At 44.6% G+C, this 23,821-nt stretch overlaps 1 protein-coding gene across 1 annotated transcript in view; it reads left to right on the forward strand.

Moving 5' to 3' along the window:
* DMC1 (DNA meiotic recombinase 1) overlaps positions 1-22,872 on the forward strand; it is a 301,837-nt gene extending 278,965 nt beyond the window's left edge. The window contains exon 13 of the mRNA XM_040408781.1: positions 22,803-22,872. Coding sequence (XP_040264715.1) covers positions 22,803-22,872 — 70 coding nt within the window. The remainder of the gene's footprint in view (positions 1-22,802) is intronic.
* Positions 22,873-23,821: the final 949 nt, after the last annotated feature.

A 23,821-nucleotide genomic window follows, 5' to 3' on the forward strand; every position in this document is an offset into this window, starting at 1 on the left:
CATCAGAGGACGGATTCTCTGTAAATTCTCTGAGAGCAGCCTGCTGTGCATAGGAAGCACAGCAGGCTGTAGAACAAAAACTAAAAATAAAGACAACCAATTGGAGAAATTATTTTCTCCACAGAATAAATTAATTAGTTTAACCCTTTCTACCCCGGGCCAGTTTTCACCTTCCTGCCCAGGCCATTTTTTGCAACTTCGACATGTGTCTCTTTATGTGGTAATAACTGGAACACTTTTACTTATCCAGGCCATTCTGAGCCTGTTTTCTCGTGACACATTGTACTTTACGACAGTGCTAAATTTGAGTCAATATATTTTTCCTTTATTTATAAAACAAATCCCAAATTTACAAAAAATTTGGAAACATTCTCAATTTTCTAAATTAGAATTTCTCTACTTTTAAGACAGTAATGTCTCATAAAATAGTTATCAGTCATCATTCTCCATATGTCTGCTTTATGTTGGCATGATTTTGTAAATATCATTTTATTTTTTTTGGGACGTTAGAAGGCATAGAAGTTTAGAAGCCCTTTTTCAAATTTTCAACAAAATTTCCCAAACCATTTTTTTTAAGCACAAATTCAGTTATAAAGTGATTTTGAGGGGCTTTACATAATGGTAACCACCCATAATTGACCTCATTTTAGAAACGACACCCCTCAAATTATTCAAAACTGATGTTACAAACTTTGTTAACCCTTTAGGTGTTCCACAAGAATTAAAGGAAAATGGAGGTGAAATTTCAAAATTTCATTTTTTATGCAGATTTTTTATGTTAATCAATTTTTTCTTGCAACACAGCAAGGGTCAACAGGAAACTAAACCTCAATATACATTACTCTGATTGTGCAGTTTACAGAAATACCCCATATGTGGTGGTAAACTGCTCTATGGGCACGTGGCAGTGGTCAGAAGGAAAGGAGCACCATATGGATTTTGGACTTGAAACCACGGGCGAATCTAGATTCCACTCGGTCACGAGGGGAATAGAGAAAACAAGAGGGATGGGTGGTGCACAATAGGATAGTACGTTCAACACAAGTGTCAATTGATTGAAGGAAAAAGGTGCTCACCTTTTAGGATTGTGCTAAAAATAGGCACAACACTATTGTAGACTTGTAAGAAAATATGTATAGCCCCTTTTAATCAAGGAATGCAGCCGCAGAAGAAGTTTCTTTGGGATCGGATGCCCAATCCCCCAAATGATGCTTGTAGGAAAGAAAGTTCTGATCAGGCGCAAAATCACTGGTGAAGCAGGTCTTTGAAGATCAAATCTTCTTTATTTTTCATAGATACCATGTGTACATAAAACAACGCGTTTCAGGGCTCAAAATGTCCCCTTCTTCAGGTTATTAGGTAACTCAGGTTATTACCTAATAACCTGAAGAAGGGGACATTTTGAGCCCCGAAATGTGTTTTTATGTAAGCATGGTATCTATGAAAATAAAGATTTGATCTTCAAAGACCTGCTTCACCAGTGATTTTGCGCCTGATCAGAACTTCCTTTCCTATATGGATTTTGGAGGCAGATTTTGCTATAATGGTTTTTGGGCACCATTTTGTATTTGAAGAGACCCTGACGTGCCCCTACAGTGGAAACCCTCAAAAAGTGACCCCATTTTGGAAACTATACCCTTAAAAGAATATATTAAGGGGGTACTGAGCACTTTAATCCCCCTAAGCGTTTTACGGAATTTGAAAACACTTGGCTGTGAAAATGAAAAGTTTAGTTTCTTCCAATAAAATGTTGCTTAAGCCCCAAATTTTTCATTTTCACAAGGGGTAACAGGAGAAAAAGCACCCCTTAACCTGTTTAGGACATAGGGCGTACCGGTACGCCCTGATGTCCCGTTCCTTAAGGACACAGGACGTATCGGTACGTCCTATGTATTTCCGATCACCGTCGCTCGGCGGGCGGTGATCGGAACCCGGTGCCTGCTCAAATCATTGCAGCAAACCGTAGGTCAATTCAGACCTGCGGTTTGCTGCGTTTCCGGGTTATTTGGGTCTCTGGGGACCCGATAACCTGGAACAGGATGGTGAGCACAGCTGTGTGACCCTAGACCCCCCAGGGGTGCTGCAGCTTGCACCCCTGCCCCCCCCCCAACTTTTTTGGGGCGCAAGCAGTTTCTTTTTTTTTCTGCTTACGCTGACTGTGGCCGGCACTCTTAGCGTCCGGCCACTGTTAGCGCATCGCACACCCCACCGCTGATCAACTTCGGACGGTTGATCAGCGATTTTTATTTATTTATTTATTTCACATTTTTTGCCCTTTTTTAGTTAGACTTTTTTTTTTTTTTTGTATGTATGTTAGGTTTAGGCTAAGTTTGCAAACACCCGTGCCCCCACACACACGCACACTGAATAAAGATTTACACACACACACACACGCAGACACAAACTCCCCTATGGCCCGCCGGATGTTCTTGGCCGAGGAGGCATACGCCCAGCTTGCCTCCGACTCCGAGAGTCCCAGTGAGGACGAGGATGACCCCACTTTCCTTTTGTCATCCGCGTCCTCCTCATCATCTAGCGATGATGATGAGCCCCCAAGGTGGCGGAGACGCCGCCAGGCGGAGCAAGGGGACCGCCATGCTAGGGACCCTGTGGCCCACCCTAGTACGAGCAGCTCTGTGGCTTGTACTAGTTTTCCGGCCCACCAGTTAAATCCACCGGAGCCCCCTGCCGGTGAACTTGTCTGGTGTACCCCAGAGCGTTTTGAGCCCGTGATTCCTGATTTTGAAGGCCAACCAGGAATCCAAATTTCCACAGTGGGCTTCACTGAATACGACTATTTTAGTCATTTTTTCAGTGACCACTTTGTAAATCTAATGGTGGAGCAAACAAACCTGTACGCCCAACAGTTTGTTGCTCAACACTCGGGCTCCTTTTTGGCTAGGCCCGGTGGCTGGACCCCGGTCAGTGCAGCCGAGATGAGGACATTTTGGGGCCTCGTGCTGCACATGGGCCTAGTCAAGAAACCTAGTGTCAGGCATTACTGGAGTGGGGACGTCCTCTACCAGACCCCACTTTACAGTACGGCCATGACACGCTCCCGGTTTGAGGCCATCCGGAAATGCCTGCATTATGCAGATAATGTAGCATGTCCCCCCCAAGGTGATCCGGCATATGACCACCTGTACAAAATCAGGCCGGTCATCGATCACTTTCGGGCCAAATTTGTACAGGCCTATGTACCTGGAAGGGAGGTCACGGTTGATGAGTCTCTCATTGCTTTCAAGGGGAGACTCCTTTTCCGCCAGTATGTTCGCTCTAAGCGGGCGAAGTATGGCGTGAAGCTGTACAAACTTTGTGAGAGTACCTCAGGGTACACTTACAAGTTTCGTGTGTACGAGGGGCGAGATTTCCGTATTCAACCCCCAGAATGTCCCCCCACTCTGGGTGTTAGAGGGAAACTTGTGTGGGACCTTATGCACCCACTGATAGATAAAGGTTGCCACCTGTAGGTGGATAACTTTTATACTAGTATCCTCTTGTTCCAGTCCCTCGCCGCCAGATCCACGTCCGCTTGTGGGACCATGCGGAAAAATCAACGCAGCCTCCCTACCTACCCCCTCCAGGTATGTATCCCCAGGGGTGAGACCCGTGTCCTTACTAGTGGAAACCTGTTGCTGGTCAGATATAAGGACAAGAGGGATGTCCTTGTACTGTCCACAATTCATGGTAACGGCATCACCCCTGTACCTGTGCAAGGTACCGCGGCAACGGTCCTCAAGCCCGATTGTATCGTTGACTACAATCTGTATATGGGAGGAGTTGATCTCTCTAATCAAGTCCTCAAGCCATATAACGCCATGCACAAAACCCGGGCATGATACAAAAAAGTTGCGGTCTACTTGGTACAGGTTGCCTTGTACAACTCTTTTGTGCTGTCCTGGAGCGCTGGCAACACAGGGACATTCCTTCAGTTCTATGAGGCAGTCCTCAAGGCCCTAAACTTTTCTGACCGGGAAAGAGCAGGCCGGAGTACCTCGGGAACTGGAGGCGCCCGGATCGTTCCTGGCTAACACTTTCCAGGTGTGGTCCCCCATACTGGAAAGAAGGGATGTACCCAAAAAAGTGCAGAGTGTGTCACAGGAGGGGGATACGGAAGGACACCACTGCTCAGTGTGACACGTGCCCCGATCATCCGGGCCTCTGCATTATTGGTTGCTTCAGGGAGTATCACACTTCCATGGAGTACTAAATTTATATCCCAATTTAGCCACTGACAACCGGATAAAAAACTGGTTCTCAGACTTGAGACACAAACAAAAAATGTTTTTTTTAAATATATTATTTAGTAAAACTAAAATAAATAAGTAGACATATTAGGTATCGCCGCATCCGTAATAATCTGCTCTATAAAAATACCCCCATAACCCCTCAGATGAACACTATAAAAAAAAAAAAAAAAAAAACGGTGCAAAAAAAAGTTTTTTTTTGTCACCTTACATCACAAAAATTGTAATAGCAAGCGATCAAAAAGTCATATGCCCCCCAAAATAGTGCCAATAAAACTGCCCTCTCATCCCACAAAAAATTAGCCCCTACCTACAATAATCGGCTAAAAACTAAAAAAAAATGACTTTTAGACTATGGAGATACTAAAATGTTTTTTTTTTGTTTATAAAAAGATAATATAGTGTAAAACATAAATAAATTTAAAAAAGTAGACATATTAGGTATCGCCGCGTCTGTAAGAATCTGCTCAATAAAAATACCCCCCAACCCCTCAGATGAACACGGTCAAAAAAATAAAATAAAAACGGTGCCAAAAAAGCTATTTTTTGGCAAATTTTTACATTTTAATCCGTTTTTTTTCCAATAACAAAGCAAGGGTTAACAGCCAAAAAAAACGTAATATTTATTACCTTCATACTGCAGTTTACAGAAACACCCCATATGTGGTCGTAAACTGCTGTATGACCAAACGGCAGGGCGCAGAAGGAAAGGTGCGCCGTGTGGTTTTTGGAAGGCAGATTTTGCTGGACTGGTTTATTTACACCATGTCCCATTTGAAGCCCCCCTGATGCACCCCTAGAGTAAAAACTCCATAAAAGCGACCCATCTAAGAAACTACACCCCTCAAGGTATTCAAAACTGATTTTACAAACGTTGTTAACCCTTTAGGTGTTCCACAAGAGTTATTGGCAAATGGAGATGAAATTTCAGAATTTCTATTTCTGGTAACCTTGCCTCACAATAATGTAATATAGATAAACCAAAAATCATATGTACCCTAAAAATAGTCCCAACAAAACTGCCACCTTATCCGGTAGTTTCCAAAATGGGGTCACTTTTATGGAGTTTCTACTCTAGGGGTGCATCAGGGGGGCTTCAAATGGGACATGGTGTAAATAAACCAGTCCAGCAAAATCTGCCTTCCAAAAACCACACGGCGCACCTTTCCCTCTACGCCCTACCGTGTGCCCGTACAGTAGTTTACGGCCACATATGGGGTGTTTCTGCAAACTACAGAATCAGGGCAATAGATATAGCATTTTGTTTGGCTGTCAACCCTTGTTTTATTACTGGCAGAAATGGATTAAAATGAAATTTTAATATTTTAATTTTTTGGGAAATTTTCCATCTCCATTTGCCAATAACTCTTGTGCAACACCTAAAGGGTTAACAAAGTTTGTAAAATCAGTTTTGAATACCTTGAGGGGTGTAGTTTCTTAGATGGGGTCACTTTTATGGAGTTTCTACTCTAGGGGTGCATCAGGGGGGCTTCAAATGGGACATGGTGTAAATAAACCAGTCCAGCAAAATCTGCCTTCCAAAAACCATATGGCGCACCTTTCCCTCTACGCCCTACCGTGTGCCCGTACAGTAGTTTACGACCACATATGGGGTGTTTCTGAAAACTACAGAATCGGGGCAATAAATATAGCATTTTGTTTGGCTGGTAACCCTTGCTTTGTTACTGGAAAAAATGGATCAAAATGGAAAATTTGCCAAAAAATCAAAATTCTGAAATTTTATCTCCATTTGCCATTAACTCTTGTGGAAAACCTAAAGGGTTAACGACGTTTGTAAAATCAGTTTTGAATACCTTGAGGTGGGTAGTTTCTAGAAACGGTGTCATTTTAGGGTGGTTTCTATTATGTAAGCCTCACAAAAGTGACTTCAGACCTGAACTGGTCCCTAAAAATTGGGTTTTGGGGAGCCTTGTAACATCCCCAAAAAATAAAATATCATTCCCAAAATGATCCAAACATGAAGTAGACATATGAGGAATTTGAAGTAATAACTATTTTTGGAGGTATTTGTAAGGGGGGAATAATAATCACCAATATTTATGCAAATATCGATAATTAACACATATTACACAGATAGTTACAAATAAGACATAGTATTTATTAATACCAACAATACACTACGCACGCAATACACTAACAATACAGCACTAAATATACAATACTAAACTACACTACACAATCCCAAGTTCCACCCACAAACTAACTATACAATACACTCACACATATATATTAGCAGCCCACCCACCTGGTTCTACTTACTGTCCCTATGGGGTACGACAAGGGTTAACGGTGGCACTGCAGGGGTGTATGCAGGCCACAGACACAAATACAGTAATAGGGGTGAGGTACAGTGGGGGGGTTGATCAGAACTTCAGGGATCGTTGGTGGGACAGGGTAGGTAAGGGTTGACAATGGGGGTGTTCAGGGCTGTACAGCAATGCAGGGGTTAATACCCTGCAAGTGTACAGTGAGGAGGCAGGGGAGTAGGGGTTAGGATATGCAGGGGTTAACCAGAGGGGATATAGGGGTTAGCCAGGGGGGATATAGGGGTTAACCAGGGGGGATCGTTGGTGGGATAGGGGTGTGGGCTCAGGGGTATAAGGGTTAAGAAGTGATAGGGGACCAGGGATCGTTGGTGGGATAATCGTTGGTGGGGTAAGGGTTAATAAAGGGGGGGATACTTATGGTTGCGTTCGTCCAGGGGTCCGGGGGGGGGGGGCGCTCCGTATCCTGAGTATCCTGACTAAAGTGACCATTAATGCAGGCATATATATCATAAATGCATGCACGTGTTTGCATGCATATATGTATATATATGCATGCGTCTCAACCCTTCCTCAACAGTATTACTATGTATTATAGAATTAGAGAAATTGAAACTTGGAAATTTGCAATTTTTTAAAAATTTTTGGTAAATTTGGTAATTTTTTTATAAATAAAAATTATTTTTTTACTTAATTTTACCAGTGTCATGAAGTACAATATGTGACGAAAAAACAATCTCAGAATGGCCTGGATAAGTCAAAGCATTTTAAACTTATTACCACTTAAAGTGACACTGGTCAGATTTACAAAAAATTGCCTGTCCTTAAGGGGTTAATATGGCAAAATCCCATATGTGGTGGTAAACTGCTGTGGAGGCACATGGCAGGACTCAGAATGGAAGGAGCGCCATATGGCTTTTGCAGCGCAGATTTGATGGATTGGTTTATGGGCGCCATTGGTTTTTATTTTTTGAGTGATTGTCTTATGTGGGAGCTCATTTTTTGCGGGATGAAGTGACCTTTGCATTGGTACCATTTTAGTGTAGATAAGACTTTTTGATTGCTGGGTATTACACTTTTTGTGAGGCAAGGTGAAAATAAAAAAAGGCTGTTTAATTTTTTTACAGTATTCACCTAAGGGGGCAAATAATGTGATATTTCTATAGAACAGGTTGTTACGGACATGGCGATACCCAATATTTCTATTATTTATATTTTTGTTAAGTTTTACACAGTAAATGCATTTTTGAACAGAATTAAATCGTTTTTGTGTTGCCATTTTCTGACTCATCTGAGGGGGCATCTCACGTGATATTTTTATACAGCAGGTTGTTTCAGACATAACGATACCTAATATGTCTATCATTCTTATTTTTGTTAAGTTTTACACAGTAAATGCATTTTTCAACAGAATTAAATCTTGTTTTTCGTTTTCTGAGAGCCAGATTTTTTTATTTTTTGGGAGACTGTCTTATGTAGGATCTCATTTTTTTGCGAGATGAGATGACGGTTCGATTGGTACAATTTTTTGCTAAATACGCCTTTTTGATCGCTTGGTAGTACGCTTTTTGTGAGGGAAGGTGGCCAAAAATGGCTATTTTAGCACTGTCTTTTTTTATTATTATAATTCATTTTTTTACTGCATTCACCTGACAGGGCGGATCATGTGATATTTTTATAGAGCCGGTCGATACGGACGCGGCAATACCTAATATGTTTCCTTTTCTTTTCTTTTTTTTTTCTATTTTTTATTACTTAATTATGTGAAAAGAACATTTTTTTTTTTTTTACTTAAAACTTTTATTTTTTTTATTATGCAAAACTTTATTTTTACATTTTTATTTTTACTTTTTTTTTTTTTACACAACTTTTGGGGGTCTTATCCCCTGTACAATGCTTTACAATACTTCTGTATTGTAATGCATTGGGTATAAGTGTATTACACACTGTAATACACTTACAGCCTTCCTGCCTGTGAGATCCAGGGGGCTGGATGTAGCCCAGATGCCTTTATTTTTACATTTTTATTTAAAATTTTTTTTTTTTTTTTTACTCAACTTTTGGGGGTCTTATCCCCTGTACAATGCTTTACAATACTTCTGTATTGTAATGCATTGGGTATAAGTGTATTACACACTGTAATACACTTACAGCTTTCCTGCCTGTGAGATCCAGGGGGCTGGATCTCACAGGCTTACATGGAATGTAGCCCAGATGCCTTTGGAAGGCATCGGGCTGCCTTCCCTGTCATCGGGTCCTGTCACAGCAGCGCGGGGACCCAATAGATGAGGGAGCTCCCTCCCTCCACTCACCCCGCACATGCCGCGGTCAGCGCTGATCGCGGCATAGTGAGGGTTGATGCGCCGACATTGGTGTCTCCACCGATGCTGATGCATACAGCAGGGGTCCGGCTAATGGGAATAGCCAGTCCCCTGCGCTGGTTGGGAAGTCACTTCCCGCAGTACCGTACTATTGCAGCGCTGGTCGGGAAGGGGTTAAAAAAGGTGTTAATATCCTTCTATACAATCATGTCACATATTATATCCCCTGACAATAAAGCACCACATACACAGTGGTACTAAAGATAATGCCGCATGCTTGGTTCCCTATATGTATAGTGCCACATACTAGTGCAATATGTTCAGTCCTCCTATGGATGCATTACACAAGACAATTCTAGGCCATACCATTTTCTATTTTTGTCATCTACTGCTAGTGTAGACGAAAATGTCAGCAGAATTTGAATACATGTATAATATATTTCATAATTTGTGTGATTTCCTGTTCTATAAACATATAGAAAAAGAAAACAGAATTTTTAGAAACAGAAAGTCTTAAAGGGCTATTCCCAAAATGATGGCATACTGCTAGGATATGTCCAAACACATTCAAACCTACACCTTCTGAGTTCTGTAGATTAAGGCTAGGTCTACACGACGACATTTGTCGCGCGACAAATAGGGCACAACTACAATGCAACATTTGTAGCGCAACATTTTGTTGCACCAATGTCGCACAATAATTTTTATAATGGCAGTCTATGGTGTCGCACTGCAACATGCTGCGACTGCGACGCAACAGTCGCAGAAAAATCCATCTCGAATGGATTTTCTGTGACTGTTGCATCGCAGTCGCAGCATGTTGCAGTGCGACACCATAGACTGCCATTATAAAAATTGTTGCGCGACATTGGTGCAACAAAATGTTGCGCAACAAATTACGTGGTGTAGACCTAGCCTAATACATTGAAACACTCACTTTTCTTCATGTTTTGATGTTAATAAACAGGATAGAACCATCATGTCTCCATTGGATAGGATTCCTGAAAAGTTAAGAAGCAAGAGCAATTTTGGTTCAGTAATTAAAAAATTACTTTTTGGAAGTTTTTTCAAAACTGGCAATAAATAAGGTCAGCGAACTGTGATCTGAAATATAATTTGATAATTGACAGGAGGCAAGGCTAAAACAATTAGGAAGGGACAAATCAAGCAGGTGGGGAGAGCAGTACCTCTGTCCTGCACACAATAGCACCCCAGCATAACCAAATACCGCAGTGCAACAGAAAATGCTACCCAGCAGAGCCAAATGCTGCTCCAGCAAAACCAGATACCACCATACTGCACAAATACTACCCTAGCAAAATCAAACGACCAGTGACAATGAACCATGGTATTTTTTTTTATTACAGCAGGATGCTTGTCTAAAGGCCCATTTACACATGCCGATTGACAAGAAATGTGTTTCTTCTCAATAACTGGCTACCACTGAGCAGAGGGGAAAGCTGCATTTTCTGTATGGGAATGAGCAATCTCTACTCTAATCATTTATCCATGTAAAGACTCATTATTTGCCTGCAGTACATCCTTGTTTACACTGGGTGATCTGCTGCTGGCACACGATTTTATCTGCCACGTAAAAAAAAATGCACTGATCCTCAGCCCATGTAAAAGGGCTTTAACCACCTAACTGGCTCAGCTCCGACTGTGAAAAAAGTACTTAACTATTCTGCTGGAGCTGAGCTCGGGCAAAAGTCGAAAGGGGGACTGCTTTGGCTGCTGATATCTCCTGATTGGTAGCAGCTAGAAGCATGGAACTGGTCTTGTTTGAAAGCTGGCAGGAGATATCACTGTTAGAAATCGAGTCGGGAATAATCGCTGGTAAAACCTGCTTTTACTTTCACTTTCAGGTGCACTCACTGCATCCTGATTTCTACCAGTAATATCTTTCCAAGTAGTGATGATTAGTAATGGACGAACATTGGCCGGGACGATTTGCGAACGTGCGTTCGCAATCAAATGTTTGCGAACAGCGCGTTTGCGGCGGGCCCCATTCACTTTAATGGCAGGCGAACCTGAAAAACATTCAGGTCATATTTGCAGCCAGCAAACACTTACTAGAAGTACAGTCGTGGCCAAAAGTTTTGAGAATTACATAAATATTGGAAATTGGAAAAGTTGCTGCTTAAGTTTTTATAATAGCAATTTGCATATACTCCAGAATGTTATGAAGAGTGATCAGATGAATTGCATAGTCCTTCTTTGCCATGAAAATTAACTTAATCCCAAAAAAAACTTTTCACTGCATTTCATTGCTGTCATTAAAGGACCTGCTGAGATCATTTCAAAAATCGTCTTGTTAACTCAGGTGAGAATGTTGACGAGCACAAGGCTGGAGATCATTATGTCAGGCTGATTGGGTTAAAATGGCAGACTTGACATGTTAAAAGGAGGGTGATGCTTGAAATCATTGTTCTTCCATTGTTAACCATGGTGACCTGCAAAGAAACGCATGCAGTCATCATTGCGTTGCATAAAAATGGCTTCACAGGCAAGGATATTGTGGTTACTAAGATTGCACCTCAATCAACAATGTATAGGATCATCAAGAACTTCAAGGAAAGAGGTTCAATTCTTGTTAAGAAGGCTTCAGGGCGTCCAGGATCGTCTCCTAAAGAGGATTCAGCTGCGGGATCGGAGTGCCACCAGTGCAGAGCTTGCTCAGGAATGGCAGCAGGCAGGTGTGAGCGCATATGCACGCACAGTGAGGCGAAGACTTTTGGAAGATGGCCTGGTGTCAAGAAGGGCAGCAAAGAAGCCACTTCTCTCCAAAAAAAACATCAGGGACAGATTGATCTTCTGCAGAAAGTATGGTGAATGGACTGCTGAGGACTGGGGCAAAGTCATATTCTCCGATGAAGCCTCTTTCTGATTGTTTGGGGCATCTGGAAAAAGGCTTGTCCGGAGAAGTAAAGGTGAGCATTACCATCAGTCCTGTGTCATGCCAACAGTAAAGCATCCTGAGACCATTCATGTGTGGGGTTGCTTCTCATCCAAGGGAGTGGGCTCACTCAAAATTTTGCCCAAAAACACAGCCATGAATAAAGAATGGTACCAAAACACGATGGAGCACCGTGCCATAAGGCAAAAGTGATAACTAAGTGGCTCGGGGATCAAAATGTTGACATTTTGGGTCCATGGCCTGGAAACTCCCCAGATCTTAATCCCATTGAGAACTTGTGGTCAATCCTCAAGAGGCGGGTGGACAAACAAAAACCCACTAATTCTGACAAACTCCAAGAAGTGATTATGAAAGAATGGGTTGCTATCAGTAAAGAATTGGCCCAGAAGTTGATTCAGAGCATGCCCAGTCGAATTGCAGAGGTCCTGAAAAAGAAGGGCCAACACTGCAAATACTGACTCTTTGCATAAATGTCATGTAATTGTCGATAAAAGCCTTTGAAACGTATGAAGTGCGTGTAATTATATTTCACTACATCACAGAAACAACTGAAACAAAGATCTAAAAGCAGTTTAACAGCAAACTTTGTGAAAACTAATATTTGTGTCATTCTCAAAACTTTTGCCCACGACTGTACACAAATAGTCCCACAACATGGATAATGATAAACCAGAGGGGGATCTGGCAAAAATTCCCACAAAAAATATGTATTTTAATCAGGGGCCATTTTTATGCGTCTTAAAGGAAAATTCTCAAAAATGTGCCCTGCTGGAGCCTAGAAATTTTATTTCCTATCGGTTTGATGTATACAAATGTGCAGCACTCCACGTTTTTGTATCCTGCAGAGTCCATTAAAAAAATGCATATGTTAACGTAAAAATTTTTTATACCATGGAACTGTATGGTGAACAGTCGCCACTGTACGGCATCAGTCTGAGGCATCTGTTAACGCATACATTTTTGATATGCATTAAATGGATGTCAAAAATAGGATGTGAACCCAGCTCTAGTGTCAGAATAAGCGCCAGTACACAGCGGAGCAGCGTGGCGGAGAGGGGAGGCTGCCATGTACTGACAGAGCGCTACCTGGTCCTGGTGGTCAGGGATGAGGACTGTGTTTACCAAGGATCATTTTCTACTGGGAAATACAGGGCACAGTATAATACACTAGAATCTATATAATATAAAAATATTAGCCCTACTCCCGAATAATAATACAATTAGGTGGTCATTTATTATATAGAAATACGTCTATGTTAGGCGTATTTCTGACACAGATTGTGGCGCAAAGGTCCTTAGCACCGCAATCTGCATATTTTTCCCCCTTATGCCAGGTCTACAAAAAGATGGCGTGAGCAGGGAAAGGGATACAGTTATGGCCATCCAGTTATTGGATACCACCTCCATACATTGACCGGATAACACCGCCATACCGTGACCAGATAAAAGGGTATAACAGGGCACAGTACAGGAAATGACTAGGGGCACTGCACAGGGTGTGGTAAGAGGGCACAATGCAGGGTATAAGGGGGCACAGTACAGGGTGGGGGGGGCACAGTCACATGACCCTGTGACATTAGGAGGTCCTTATGATAAATGCGGTTTATATGTCACTATAATGAGAGGCAGAGGAGTGAGACAGGGGTGTGATTATGTGGCTAGAGATACAAAATTTAACTGTCGGCCAGTACAGGCCCCAAAAAGTAGCCAATAGGCATTCACCTGACAGCAAAGAACTTTGGATTCTGTGGCTGGAGGTACATTAGGTGGTCACAGGATAAATATGTAACTGTCGGCCAGTACAGGCCCCAAAAAGTAGCCAATAGGCATTCACCTGACAGCAAAGAACTTTGGATTCTGTGGCTGGAGGTACATTAGGCGGACACAGGATAAATATGTAACTGTCGGCCAGTACAGACCCCAAAAATTAGGCATTCACCTGACATAAAAGGCCTTTTATGCCGCTGTATGTACATAAGGCAAGGACCATTCTTTTTTCTGGGTGATTGCGGATATGTGTGGGCTGGCATGAGGAAATTAAATTACATGTTGTCATCACAGGTGTTGAATTCCTCCGAGATCCATGCCTCGTTCATTTTAAAAAATGTGAGGTAGTCCACACTGTCGTGAGCTAGGCAAGTGCGCTTATCGGTCACGATCCCCCCCTGCTGCGCTGAACGTCCTTTCAGACAGGACACTCGACGACGGACAAGCCAAGAGTTCCATAGCAAATTGTGCCAGCTCTGGCCACAGGTCAAGCTTGCACACCCAGTAGTCAAGGGGTTCCACACTTCTCAGAGCGTCCACATATGCCGTTAACCCAATGTAGTCGGACACCTGTCGGTCTAGGCTTTCCCTGAGGCTGGATCCGGAGCACGGCTGTCGATGGGTTGTTTGCAAGAATTATCTCATATCCGAAGTGACCATCACATCTTCAAACTGCCCTCTTTTTGCAGGTGCGGTAGGATTGGTACCCACACCTGTTTCGCTGTGGGTGGAAATTCCTCTGCCAGTGCCTGCAACAGCAGAATGCAGCATCTCTCGCAGAAAGGCCTAGAAATGCTGCATTCTGCCAGCCCTCTGTGATGCTGGTAACATGTCCGCCATTTTGTGTCCTTGACCTTTATGCTTTTTATATGGGGGTCCCTCTTCAAACACTTCTTGCTCCTCCTCCTCCCCCCAGCCACCATCCTCCTCTGACTCCTCTTCAGACTCCTGCTGACTTGTCTCAGATAGAGTAGCCCCCCTGGGAATTCATTCAGCATTGCAACCTCCTCATCTTCCAGCTCCTGCTCCTCAACAGCTTGATCAATGACACAACGCAATGCGCGCTCCAGAAAGAAGGCGTAAGGTACGATGTCACTGATGGTGCCCTGGCTGCGTCTGACCAGTTTGGTGATCTAATCAAATGGCCGCAGAAGTCTGCATGCATTGCGCATGAGCAGCCACTGGCGCAGTGGAAAAAACCAAGCTCCCCAGAACCTGTCCTGCCGCAGAGTTCCTACAGGTAGTCGTTAACGGCATGTTTCTGCTGGAGCAGCCTATTAAGCATATACAAGGTGGAGTTCCAGCGCGTTGGGCAGTCACGGGGTATTTGGCAACGAATCGCTGTATGACTAAGTTCAGGATGTGTGCCATGCACGGCATGTGTGACATTTTGCCCTGTTTCAGCACGCTCAGCAGATTGTCACCGTTGTCGCACACCACTTTACCAACTGTCAAATTGAGCCCGGTTAGCCACTGATCGGCCTGTGACCGCATAGCTAAAAGGAGTGCAGGACCGGTGTGGCTCTTGGCTTCCAGGCACAAAAGCCGCAGCATGGCAACATCTCACCTATCACGTCGAATAGGTTCTGGGGAGCTTGGGAGGTGCAGTGGAAGAGGCGGTAGCAGTGGAAAAGGAGGCGTCCGCTGGGGAGGAGGAGGAGAAAAAGAGGCAGGCCTGCATGCAATCCGTGGCGGGTGCCACGGGTTACATGCTTAAAAGCCGTCAAAAGGTTCACCCAGTGGGCAGTAAAAGTTATGTACCTTTCCTGCCCATGTTTGCTAGACCACGTGTCTGTGGTCAGATGTATCTTGGCACCGACACTGTGTGCCAGAGATATATTAACTTGCCGCTGAACGTGGCCATATAGTTCAGGGATGCCCTTCTAGGAGAAATATTTCCTTCCGGGGAACCTACCATTGCGGTGTGCCAATGGCAACAAATTTTCTAAAGGCCTCCGAGTCCACCAATTCATATGGCAGTTGTTGGCAGGCTAGCAGTTCTGACAAGCCAGCGGTCAGCCGTTGGGCAAGTGGATTATCCAGCGTCCTTTTTTTTACGTTCGACCATTTGGGCGATGGAAGCCTCCCTTGTGCACCTTCCACGGCACGGTGGAAGGTGGAGGACAAATGGGAGGAGAAGGGGAAGAGGCAGGATGGCATTTCTCCCACTGGGCTCAGTGATGGGAGGCCAGGTGCCTTCTTAAGGCGGTCGTCCCTAGGTGAGTGTTGGGCTTACCGCGACTTATGCATTGACAGCACAGGCTGCAGATGGCAACACTATTATCAGCAGCTGACACGTTAAAAAAAGCCCACACTGCGGAGCCATGTGCCGGGCCGGCGTCCTGGGAGCACAAGATGTGACCGTGCATGGTGGATGGCTCGCTCCAGATACATTTGCAGTCTGCTTTTTGCCTCCTGTGCACTGCGAGTTCTGCTTTCTTCTCCTCCCTATCTGCTGCTCTGTCTCTCCCTCTGAACTCCTCTCCTCTTCCTCTCTTGGTGGCACCCACGTGACGTCGATCGACACGTCATCATCGTCACCTTCACCACCACTGACATTAGAGATTTCAGAGTAGGCAGCAACAGCGGGGTCCACCCTCCTTGGGCTGATCTGGGTACTGTCGTCAGACCGCTGGGTGGCGGCCCTTGCTACCTCCTCTTCCTCATCCGATGCCAAGAATGGCTGCGTATCGGTAAGGTCTGTGAATGGATCTGAAAATAATTTCTCTGACTCGAGTGGTGGGGCTATAGTGGTGGTGTCTTTAGGGGTGCACACAGCAGAGAGTGAGGAGGGTGCAGATACAGAGGATGAGGAGGGTGCGGAAGAGGAAGGCTGAGTGAGCAAATCAACCAACTCTGGTGTGCCCTTTGAAGTTATCGCACGCGCCATCTCCAACTTCCCACTTAGGCTCCGGCCTGGTGCACCTGCCCGACCCCTACCACCCCTGCGGAATGGTCTGCCTCTTCCTCTGCCTGTCATTTTCTAAATGACCCTCTGCCTAAGTCCGTAGAGAAGAGCAGTATTTGTGGAAGAAGGTATATGGCACCCCCCAATCAGTATTTGGTGGAAACAAGTATATAACACCCCTCAATCAGTATTTGGTGGAAACAGGTATATGGCACCCCTCAATCAGTATTTTGTGGAAGCAGGTGTATATCAGCGCTCAATCAGTATTTGGTGGAAGAAGGTATATGGCACCCCTGAATCAGTATTTGTTGGAAACAGTTAAATAGCACCCCTCAATCAGTATTTGGCGGAAACAGGTATATGGCACTCCTCAATCAGTATTTTGTGGAAGCAGGTGTATCGCAGCCCTCAATCAGTATTTGGTGGAAGAAGGTATATAGCAATAGCACCCCTCAGTCAGTATTTAGTGGAAGAAGGTATATGGCACCCCTCAATCAATATTTGGTGGAAACAGCTATGTAGCACCCCTCAATCAGTATATGGTGGAAGCAGGTGTATCGCAGCCCTCAATCAGTATTTGGTGGAAGAAGGTATATAGCAATAGCACCCCTGTCACGGCTGAGGATGGGGGAAACCCTCATCCGTGTGCCAAAGGATGATGGTCGCTGCTTGACCAGAACAAACAGGATTAGGGAGCAGGTCACCTCCTACAGCGTCCCTAACCTGACCCTAACTCCTACCTGCATAGGCCGACCTTGAAGGTAGGAGGACCCATGCGCAGGAACCTCGGATCCCTACATGCCCTCCGCCGGTCCCTAGGCTAGGAGTCAGAGTAAGACATCCTGTTCCTTCTGTATCCGGAGGAACAGTAGTCTCACTGGCCAAGCTGCAAGCAAGGGGAAACAAATGCAACCAATGGCAATGGCAGGTACTTGTCACAAACATAGCAGAGACCTACCACAGACAACCAAGCCTGGAACCCATGTGGATGTACTGCCCACAGACAGCAGGACTCAGCACACAAACACACGGGAACCCAGGACCACAGGTGCAATAAAGAAACATAAAACCAAACACATCTTCCAGACACCAAAGGACATATATTTAGCTTATGACCAGAAGGTTGGCACCCACTGGCAGTTGGTAAGCAACCAGGAGGCTGTCTACAGCCAGCATGGCTGAAACACCCTCTCTGGCTACTGCCTACAACTGAGGCTTTATAGGGCCAAGAGGCCACACCCAACAATCAGACACACCCCGTGACTCACACACACTGAAAGGGAGTTAACCCTTCCAAAACCACAGAAGGGAAAACATAACTTAAAGGGGAAGTGTCTAAACAACAAACACACTGTGGCTGTTGCCGCAGGCAACGACATGGGTGGCAAGCGTGTCCTGGGAGTCAGCCCGAAGGCCGGGACACTGCCACCACATATACATCATACCACCAAACGTTGCCACGGACAGCCACAGTGCAGGGAAAATGTCAGTGCACACCAAACATAAACGAAGTGCACACAGACATACAAAAGTGCTTATAAACGCGCAAACAACTCAGAGGGAACCGCACACATAGCTGTTGTCCGCGGCAACCGCACTTGAAGCCAACAACCTTATGCCTCAAGCTGCGGTTGACACTACAACCCAAAACCGCGGGCAACAGTATGCGGCTCCCAAGGAGTCACGGCCAAAACCGTGGCCGTGACAACCCCTCAATAATTATTTTGTGGAAGAAGGTATATGGCACCCCTCAATCAGTATTTAGCGGAAACAGGTATATAGCACACCTCAATCAGTAGTTGGCAGAAACAGGTATATAGCACCCCTCAATAAGTATTTGGCGGAAACAGGTATATGGCACCCCTCAATCAGTATTTTGTGGAAGCAGGTGTATCGCAGCCCTCAATCAGTATTTGGGGGAAGAAGGTATATAGCAATAGCACCCCTCAATCAGTATTTTGTGGAAGAAGGTATATGGCACCCCTCAATCAGTATTTGGCGGAAACAGGTATATAGCACCCCTCTATCAGTATTTGACGGAAACTGGTATATAGCACCCCTCAATCAGGATTTTGTGGAAGATGGTATATCGCAGCCCTCAAGCAGTTTTTTGGGGGGGCAACAGGTATTTCACACCTGTTGCAATTAGTTACTCCAATAGCGTTTGTCCCTCTGTCTAGCTGCAGTATGACAGCAGAACCGCACACAACTGCTGCACAATACAAATACACTATAATATAATTTCTATGTTAAAAAGTATATTATAGGTATATCACACACCTCTATATAACACCTATCGATAGCACACCTATAGCAGTCCTTAAAAGGACTTTTGTGGCGCGTGCGAATATTACCATATGTTCGCATGTTCGGCGAATCGAGAAAGAGCAAAGTTCGCTGCGAAATGACCTCCAGGCGAACCGCAAGGCCATCTCTAGTGATGATATTGCTATATTGCAGAGATATGAGCAGCTACAGCAGCCACCCCCCTCCTCTTCAATCTGAAGGAAAATGAGGGAGCAGTTGCAGAGCTGACAGGCTGCAGGAAGAAAGGAAAAATAGTAACAAATATATATAGAAACGTGGCATTATCAGCATTGTATTGACCCACATAATAAAAATTTTATTTTTACCATTCTGTGAACGCTGTAAATAAACTCCCCAAAATAAATTAAAAAATGCTGTTTTTTATCTTTTCTTCTAAAAATAAAATAAGTTATTTTATACAGTCTCTATCCTCAAAATGGTTCCTAAAAAACTAATCCCGTAAAATAAAAATAAAATTGAAAAAAAATTAAAAAGTTATGAGGGGAAAATTTTATTATTATTAAAATTAATGATATCACTAAGAGGTTAAAAATGCAATAGTGTCTCCTGGGTTGTGCGCCAACAAGATTTACTGCAATGCTGCAAATCTTAAAATTCAGTCTAGGAGTAAAAGAATGATAAGACATGACTCATGGTGGTATTTGATTCTATCCTCTTCTGACCCCAAACGGCAGAAGATTCCTGGGTGTTCCCTTCCAACCTACTATTCAAATCAACCAATCACATTATGGCACCTGTTGTTAACAAGTACCTATATGGCTCAATAGGATGACATATGGAAGCAATCCAAGTAGCTGTTAGGGGGGAAAGCAAAGGAATTATTTTCTCTAGATACATGAGGAGACTAAATCCAGCATCCAGAACAGATAACCAAGTTTTAATTACGGTATGTTTAATTAATCTTACTATATCATATATGACAATCTCTTTCTAACAAAGCTAGAACCATCCCTTTACCCAGGGGCGTTGCTAGGGTCTTAAGACATCCGGGGCACGAGCCCACGTGAAGTCACACCCCCATCAGCATTGGGGGCCTTCACAGTAGTTATTAACCCCTTTCAGCAGTCACCCCTTCAGTGAATGGGGGACTGCTGAAAGGGGTTAATAACTAGAGTGAAGGGCCTAGCCGTCTGGGCAACCCCACAGATCATCTTAACCTATGGTCAGCCTAATTTAAAATGAAGCAAACCCCCCAACTATAAACTAATCACAGAAGTTGGAACCCATCAACCCCCCTTGTACTTGTTCCGCTACTTGCAGGCTGCGTGGACATGAGTTCAGAACTTCGGACCGAAGTGACTGAAGTTCTGAACTCATGCCCATTAAACCTGCAAGTAGCAGAACAAGTACAAGGGGGATTGGGGGATGATCTGTGGGATTGCCCAGACGGCTAGGAATAGCCTAATAAATAAATAAAAATCCCACCAGCATAGGCGTGCACAGCCTATTGCATTAGGGTGTGCACCCTAAAGCACAAACACACACACGCCGCGCGTGTATGTATATATATATTATATACACACACACACACACACACATATTTATATATACACTCTGCATACATACATACAGACCCGGGAGAAGGGAGAAGAAATCATTTTTAAACTTACCCATATTTTTCGCCCTATAAGACGATCCGGCCCATAAGACGCACCTAGGTTTTAGAGAGGGACAATAAGAAAAAAATATTTTTCATTACACCCGAGGTCAGACCACCAATCAGACCCCCAATGTTAACCAGACCTCAGCTGACAGCCCCAATTAGACCCCCAATGTTAATAAGACCCAAATAAGACCTCAGATCAGATCCCACTGTAAATGACCCCCAATCAGACCTCAGATAAGAGCCCCAGTGCCCCTCTTCAGCCCCCCAGCAGCCTCTCTCCAGCCCCCAGTGCCTCATATCAGCCCCCCAGTGCCTCTCTTTAGCCCCCCAGTGCCTCTCTTCAGCCCCCACTGCCTCTCTTCAGCCCCCCACTACCTCTCGTCAGGCCCCCAGTGTCCCTCTTCAGCCCCCCAGTGCCTCATATCAGCCCCCAGTGCCCCTCTTCAGCCCCCCAGTGCCCCTCTTCAGCCCCCCAGTGCCTCTCTTCAGCCCCCAGTGCCTCTCTCCAGCCCCCCAGCAGCCTCTCTCCAGCCCCCAGTGCCTCATATCAGCCCCCCCAGTGCCTCATATCAGCCCCCAGTACCTCATATCAGCCCCCAGTGCCTCATATCAGCCCCTCAGTGTCCCTCTTCAGCCCCCCCAGTGCCTCATATCAGCCCCCAGTGCCTCATATCAGCCCCCCAGTGTCCCTCTTCAGCCCCCCCAGTGCCTCATATCAGTCATCAGTGCCTCATATCAGCCCCCCAGTGCCTCATATCAGCCCCCCAGCAGCTTCTCTTCAGCCCCCCCAGCAGCCTCTCTGCAGCCTCTCTTCAGCCCCCCAGTGCCTCACATCAGCCCCCAATGCTTCTCTTCAGCCCCCCAGTGCCTCATATCAGCCCCCCAGTGCCCCTCTTCAGCTCCCCAGCAGCCTCTCTTTAGCCCCCCAGTGCCTCACATCAGCCCCCCAGTGCCTCACATCAGCCCCCCAATGCCCCATATCAGCCCCCCAGTGCCTCATATCAGCCCCCTAGTGCCTCATATCAGCCCCCAGTGCCTCATATCAGCCCCCCAGTGCCTCATATCAGCCCCCCAGTGCCTCATATCAGCCCCCCACCAGCCGCTTTTCAGCCCCCAAATAAATAAATAAAAAACACTTACTGTTCCTGCTCTGGATGCTGCCACTCTTCTCCACTCGGTAATCCTCTTGTATAATCTGCGCAGCCTTCACAGTGGAGCGCCGAGGACCAGGAAGTAAAAGGTGAGTACATCTCTTCCCGGCCCTGACAGAACCTTAGCCCACCACCAGCTGCCAGCATAAACATTCAGGGCTCCAGCCCCGAATGTTTTGACCTAACGACGCCCCTGCCTTTACCTCACATGGACCAAGAGATCTCCCTCCCAATTCATTGCTCCAGTTGCTCTGCTAGATTCTGTTCAGGCTGGCAGCTCAGTGGGTGTGTCCTTTCACATAGCTCAGGGACATGTCCTTCCTCAGGGGCATGTCCTTTTATTCTGTAGCTTTCTCAGGCAACTATCACAACTTGTAATTGAAAAGAGGGCTGTTGGCAATTGAAGGATGGAACTGAGCATGTGTGACCACCCCAGTAGGTGGATGTGCACATTACAATACAGATTAAACCCCAGGACATGCTATTATGATGAAGTAAAGAGCATAACTCACAAGTGGAGCATTTTTGGAATAAAGTAAATAAAAATTAAGAAGTAAAATCTTAAGTACTAACTGAGAAGAACTGAGAAGGTGCAGATTTGACATGGACATGATGGATTCATACACCACCAAGGTTCAAACTTTATTAAGGGTGGTCAGTGATTTATATTTGTACAGATTGTATACTGCCAGGATATGCTATCACTTTGTGGGATGGAAATAATCTAGTGATGAGCGAACCCCCAGTCCTGCTTTGTATGGAACCCAGTTGTTTAGATCAATAACTGAATTTCCAATTGCCATACTATGTGTACATGTATTTATATCGTATGGGCTCCTCTGATTCTACATTAAGATGGCCGTCATTATCGCAAGACCTTATCAATCTGTCAGTCTTACTGTAAGTAGCAGCGTATGCATAAATGTATTTCATGCCGCAATCATTAACAAATCCGAGTTCAGATTTACAGTAATGGTGCATGCACGAGACTGATAAAGTCTCGCTCTAATGGTGGCCATCTTAATGTAGTCTCAGAGGAGCCCATACAATATAATAGATGTACGCATAATATGGCGTTATCTAAACAAATCGGGTTCATTCAAAGCAGGACACACCCGATTTACTCATCACTAGAAAAATCCTTTTAAAAGGAAGGTCAAATGACATCCCTTAAATTTATGATTTGATGGTGAAGTATGTTTAATCTTGAAATATAACAGAATGTATCAATCTTGTAAAAGTCTTAATCACTCTTTACATTTTGATTAACAGCCCAGAGATGCCAGAAAACGAAGCCACATTTGCAATCACTGCCGGTGGTATTAATGATGCAAAGGAGTGAATGCCTATATAAGTTGAATGTGTACTATAGTTTTCTAGTAGTTAATTCTGTGCATATATTAACTATTGCAGATAAGTTTTAACATATTGTAATGAATTGACAATTTCGAAAAGATGTTTTAATGTAATATGTTTAGACGCTAACTGTTGAGCTTGCCATGCATACTGCAGTATTCCAGTTAAGGTTTAGTAAATAAACTTGCTGCTACTTTTATGGCTTCAAACCAGTGATGATGTTCAGTTATTTAAAAAAATGGAGTCATTTATTATCTGCATGGTGGAGACTGTGGTACAAATAAATCTATTTACAAACACAGAATAAATAATTTTGCACTGACAAATAATTGACGGCACTTTTTCTGATTTATGTTGCTACTAGCTGAAGGACCTGGCTTCGCTCGAGTATATTTAATCTATTTAATTTAATATTTGTGTGTGCCGTTAAAAGATATCAACACTATCCACTATAACAGTGACATCTACAGCACCCCGCCCCTTAACAGTGACCTCCACAGCCCCCCACCCCTTAACAATGACCCCCCCCTCCAGTGCCCCGTCCCATAAAATTGGACCTCCACAGCAACTGCTCCTTAACACTGACCTCCATAGCGGACCATCCCCTTAATTGTGACCTCCACAGCATTCTGCCCCTAGGGTGGCCAGAGGTCCAGTTTTAGGCCGGACAGTCCGGCTTTTAGACTCCCTGTCCTCCATCTGGCGCAGGGCCTGGGCGGACACAAGGATGTCTTTTCGAACAGTTCACTCTCAGACAGCAGCACTGTGCTGTCTGAGTGTGAGCTGCAGGAAGAAAGTCACTGTCCCTCCCACCCATGCAGCTGACAGAAGTTGATTTTTAACTTCATTTTTTCAATCCCTGTCGGCTTAGGAGTGGGAGGGGGCGTGGCCTAACCAGATCAGAGCGGGGCTTAGCGGGACCTAGAAGTTTATTT

Source organism: Bufo bufo, chromosome 9 (assembly GCF_905171765.1).
Source record: "Bufo bufo chromosome 9, aBufBuf1.1, whole genome shotgun sequence".
NCBI classification, from domain to species: Eukaryota; Metazoa; Chordata; class Amphibia; order Anura; family Bufonidae; genus Bufo; species Bufo bufo.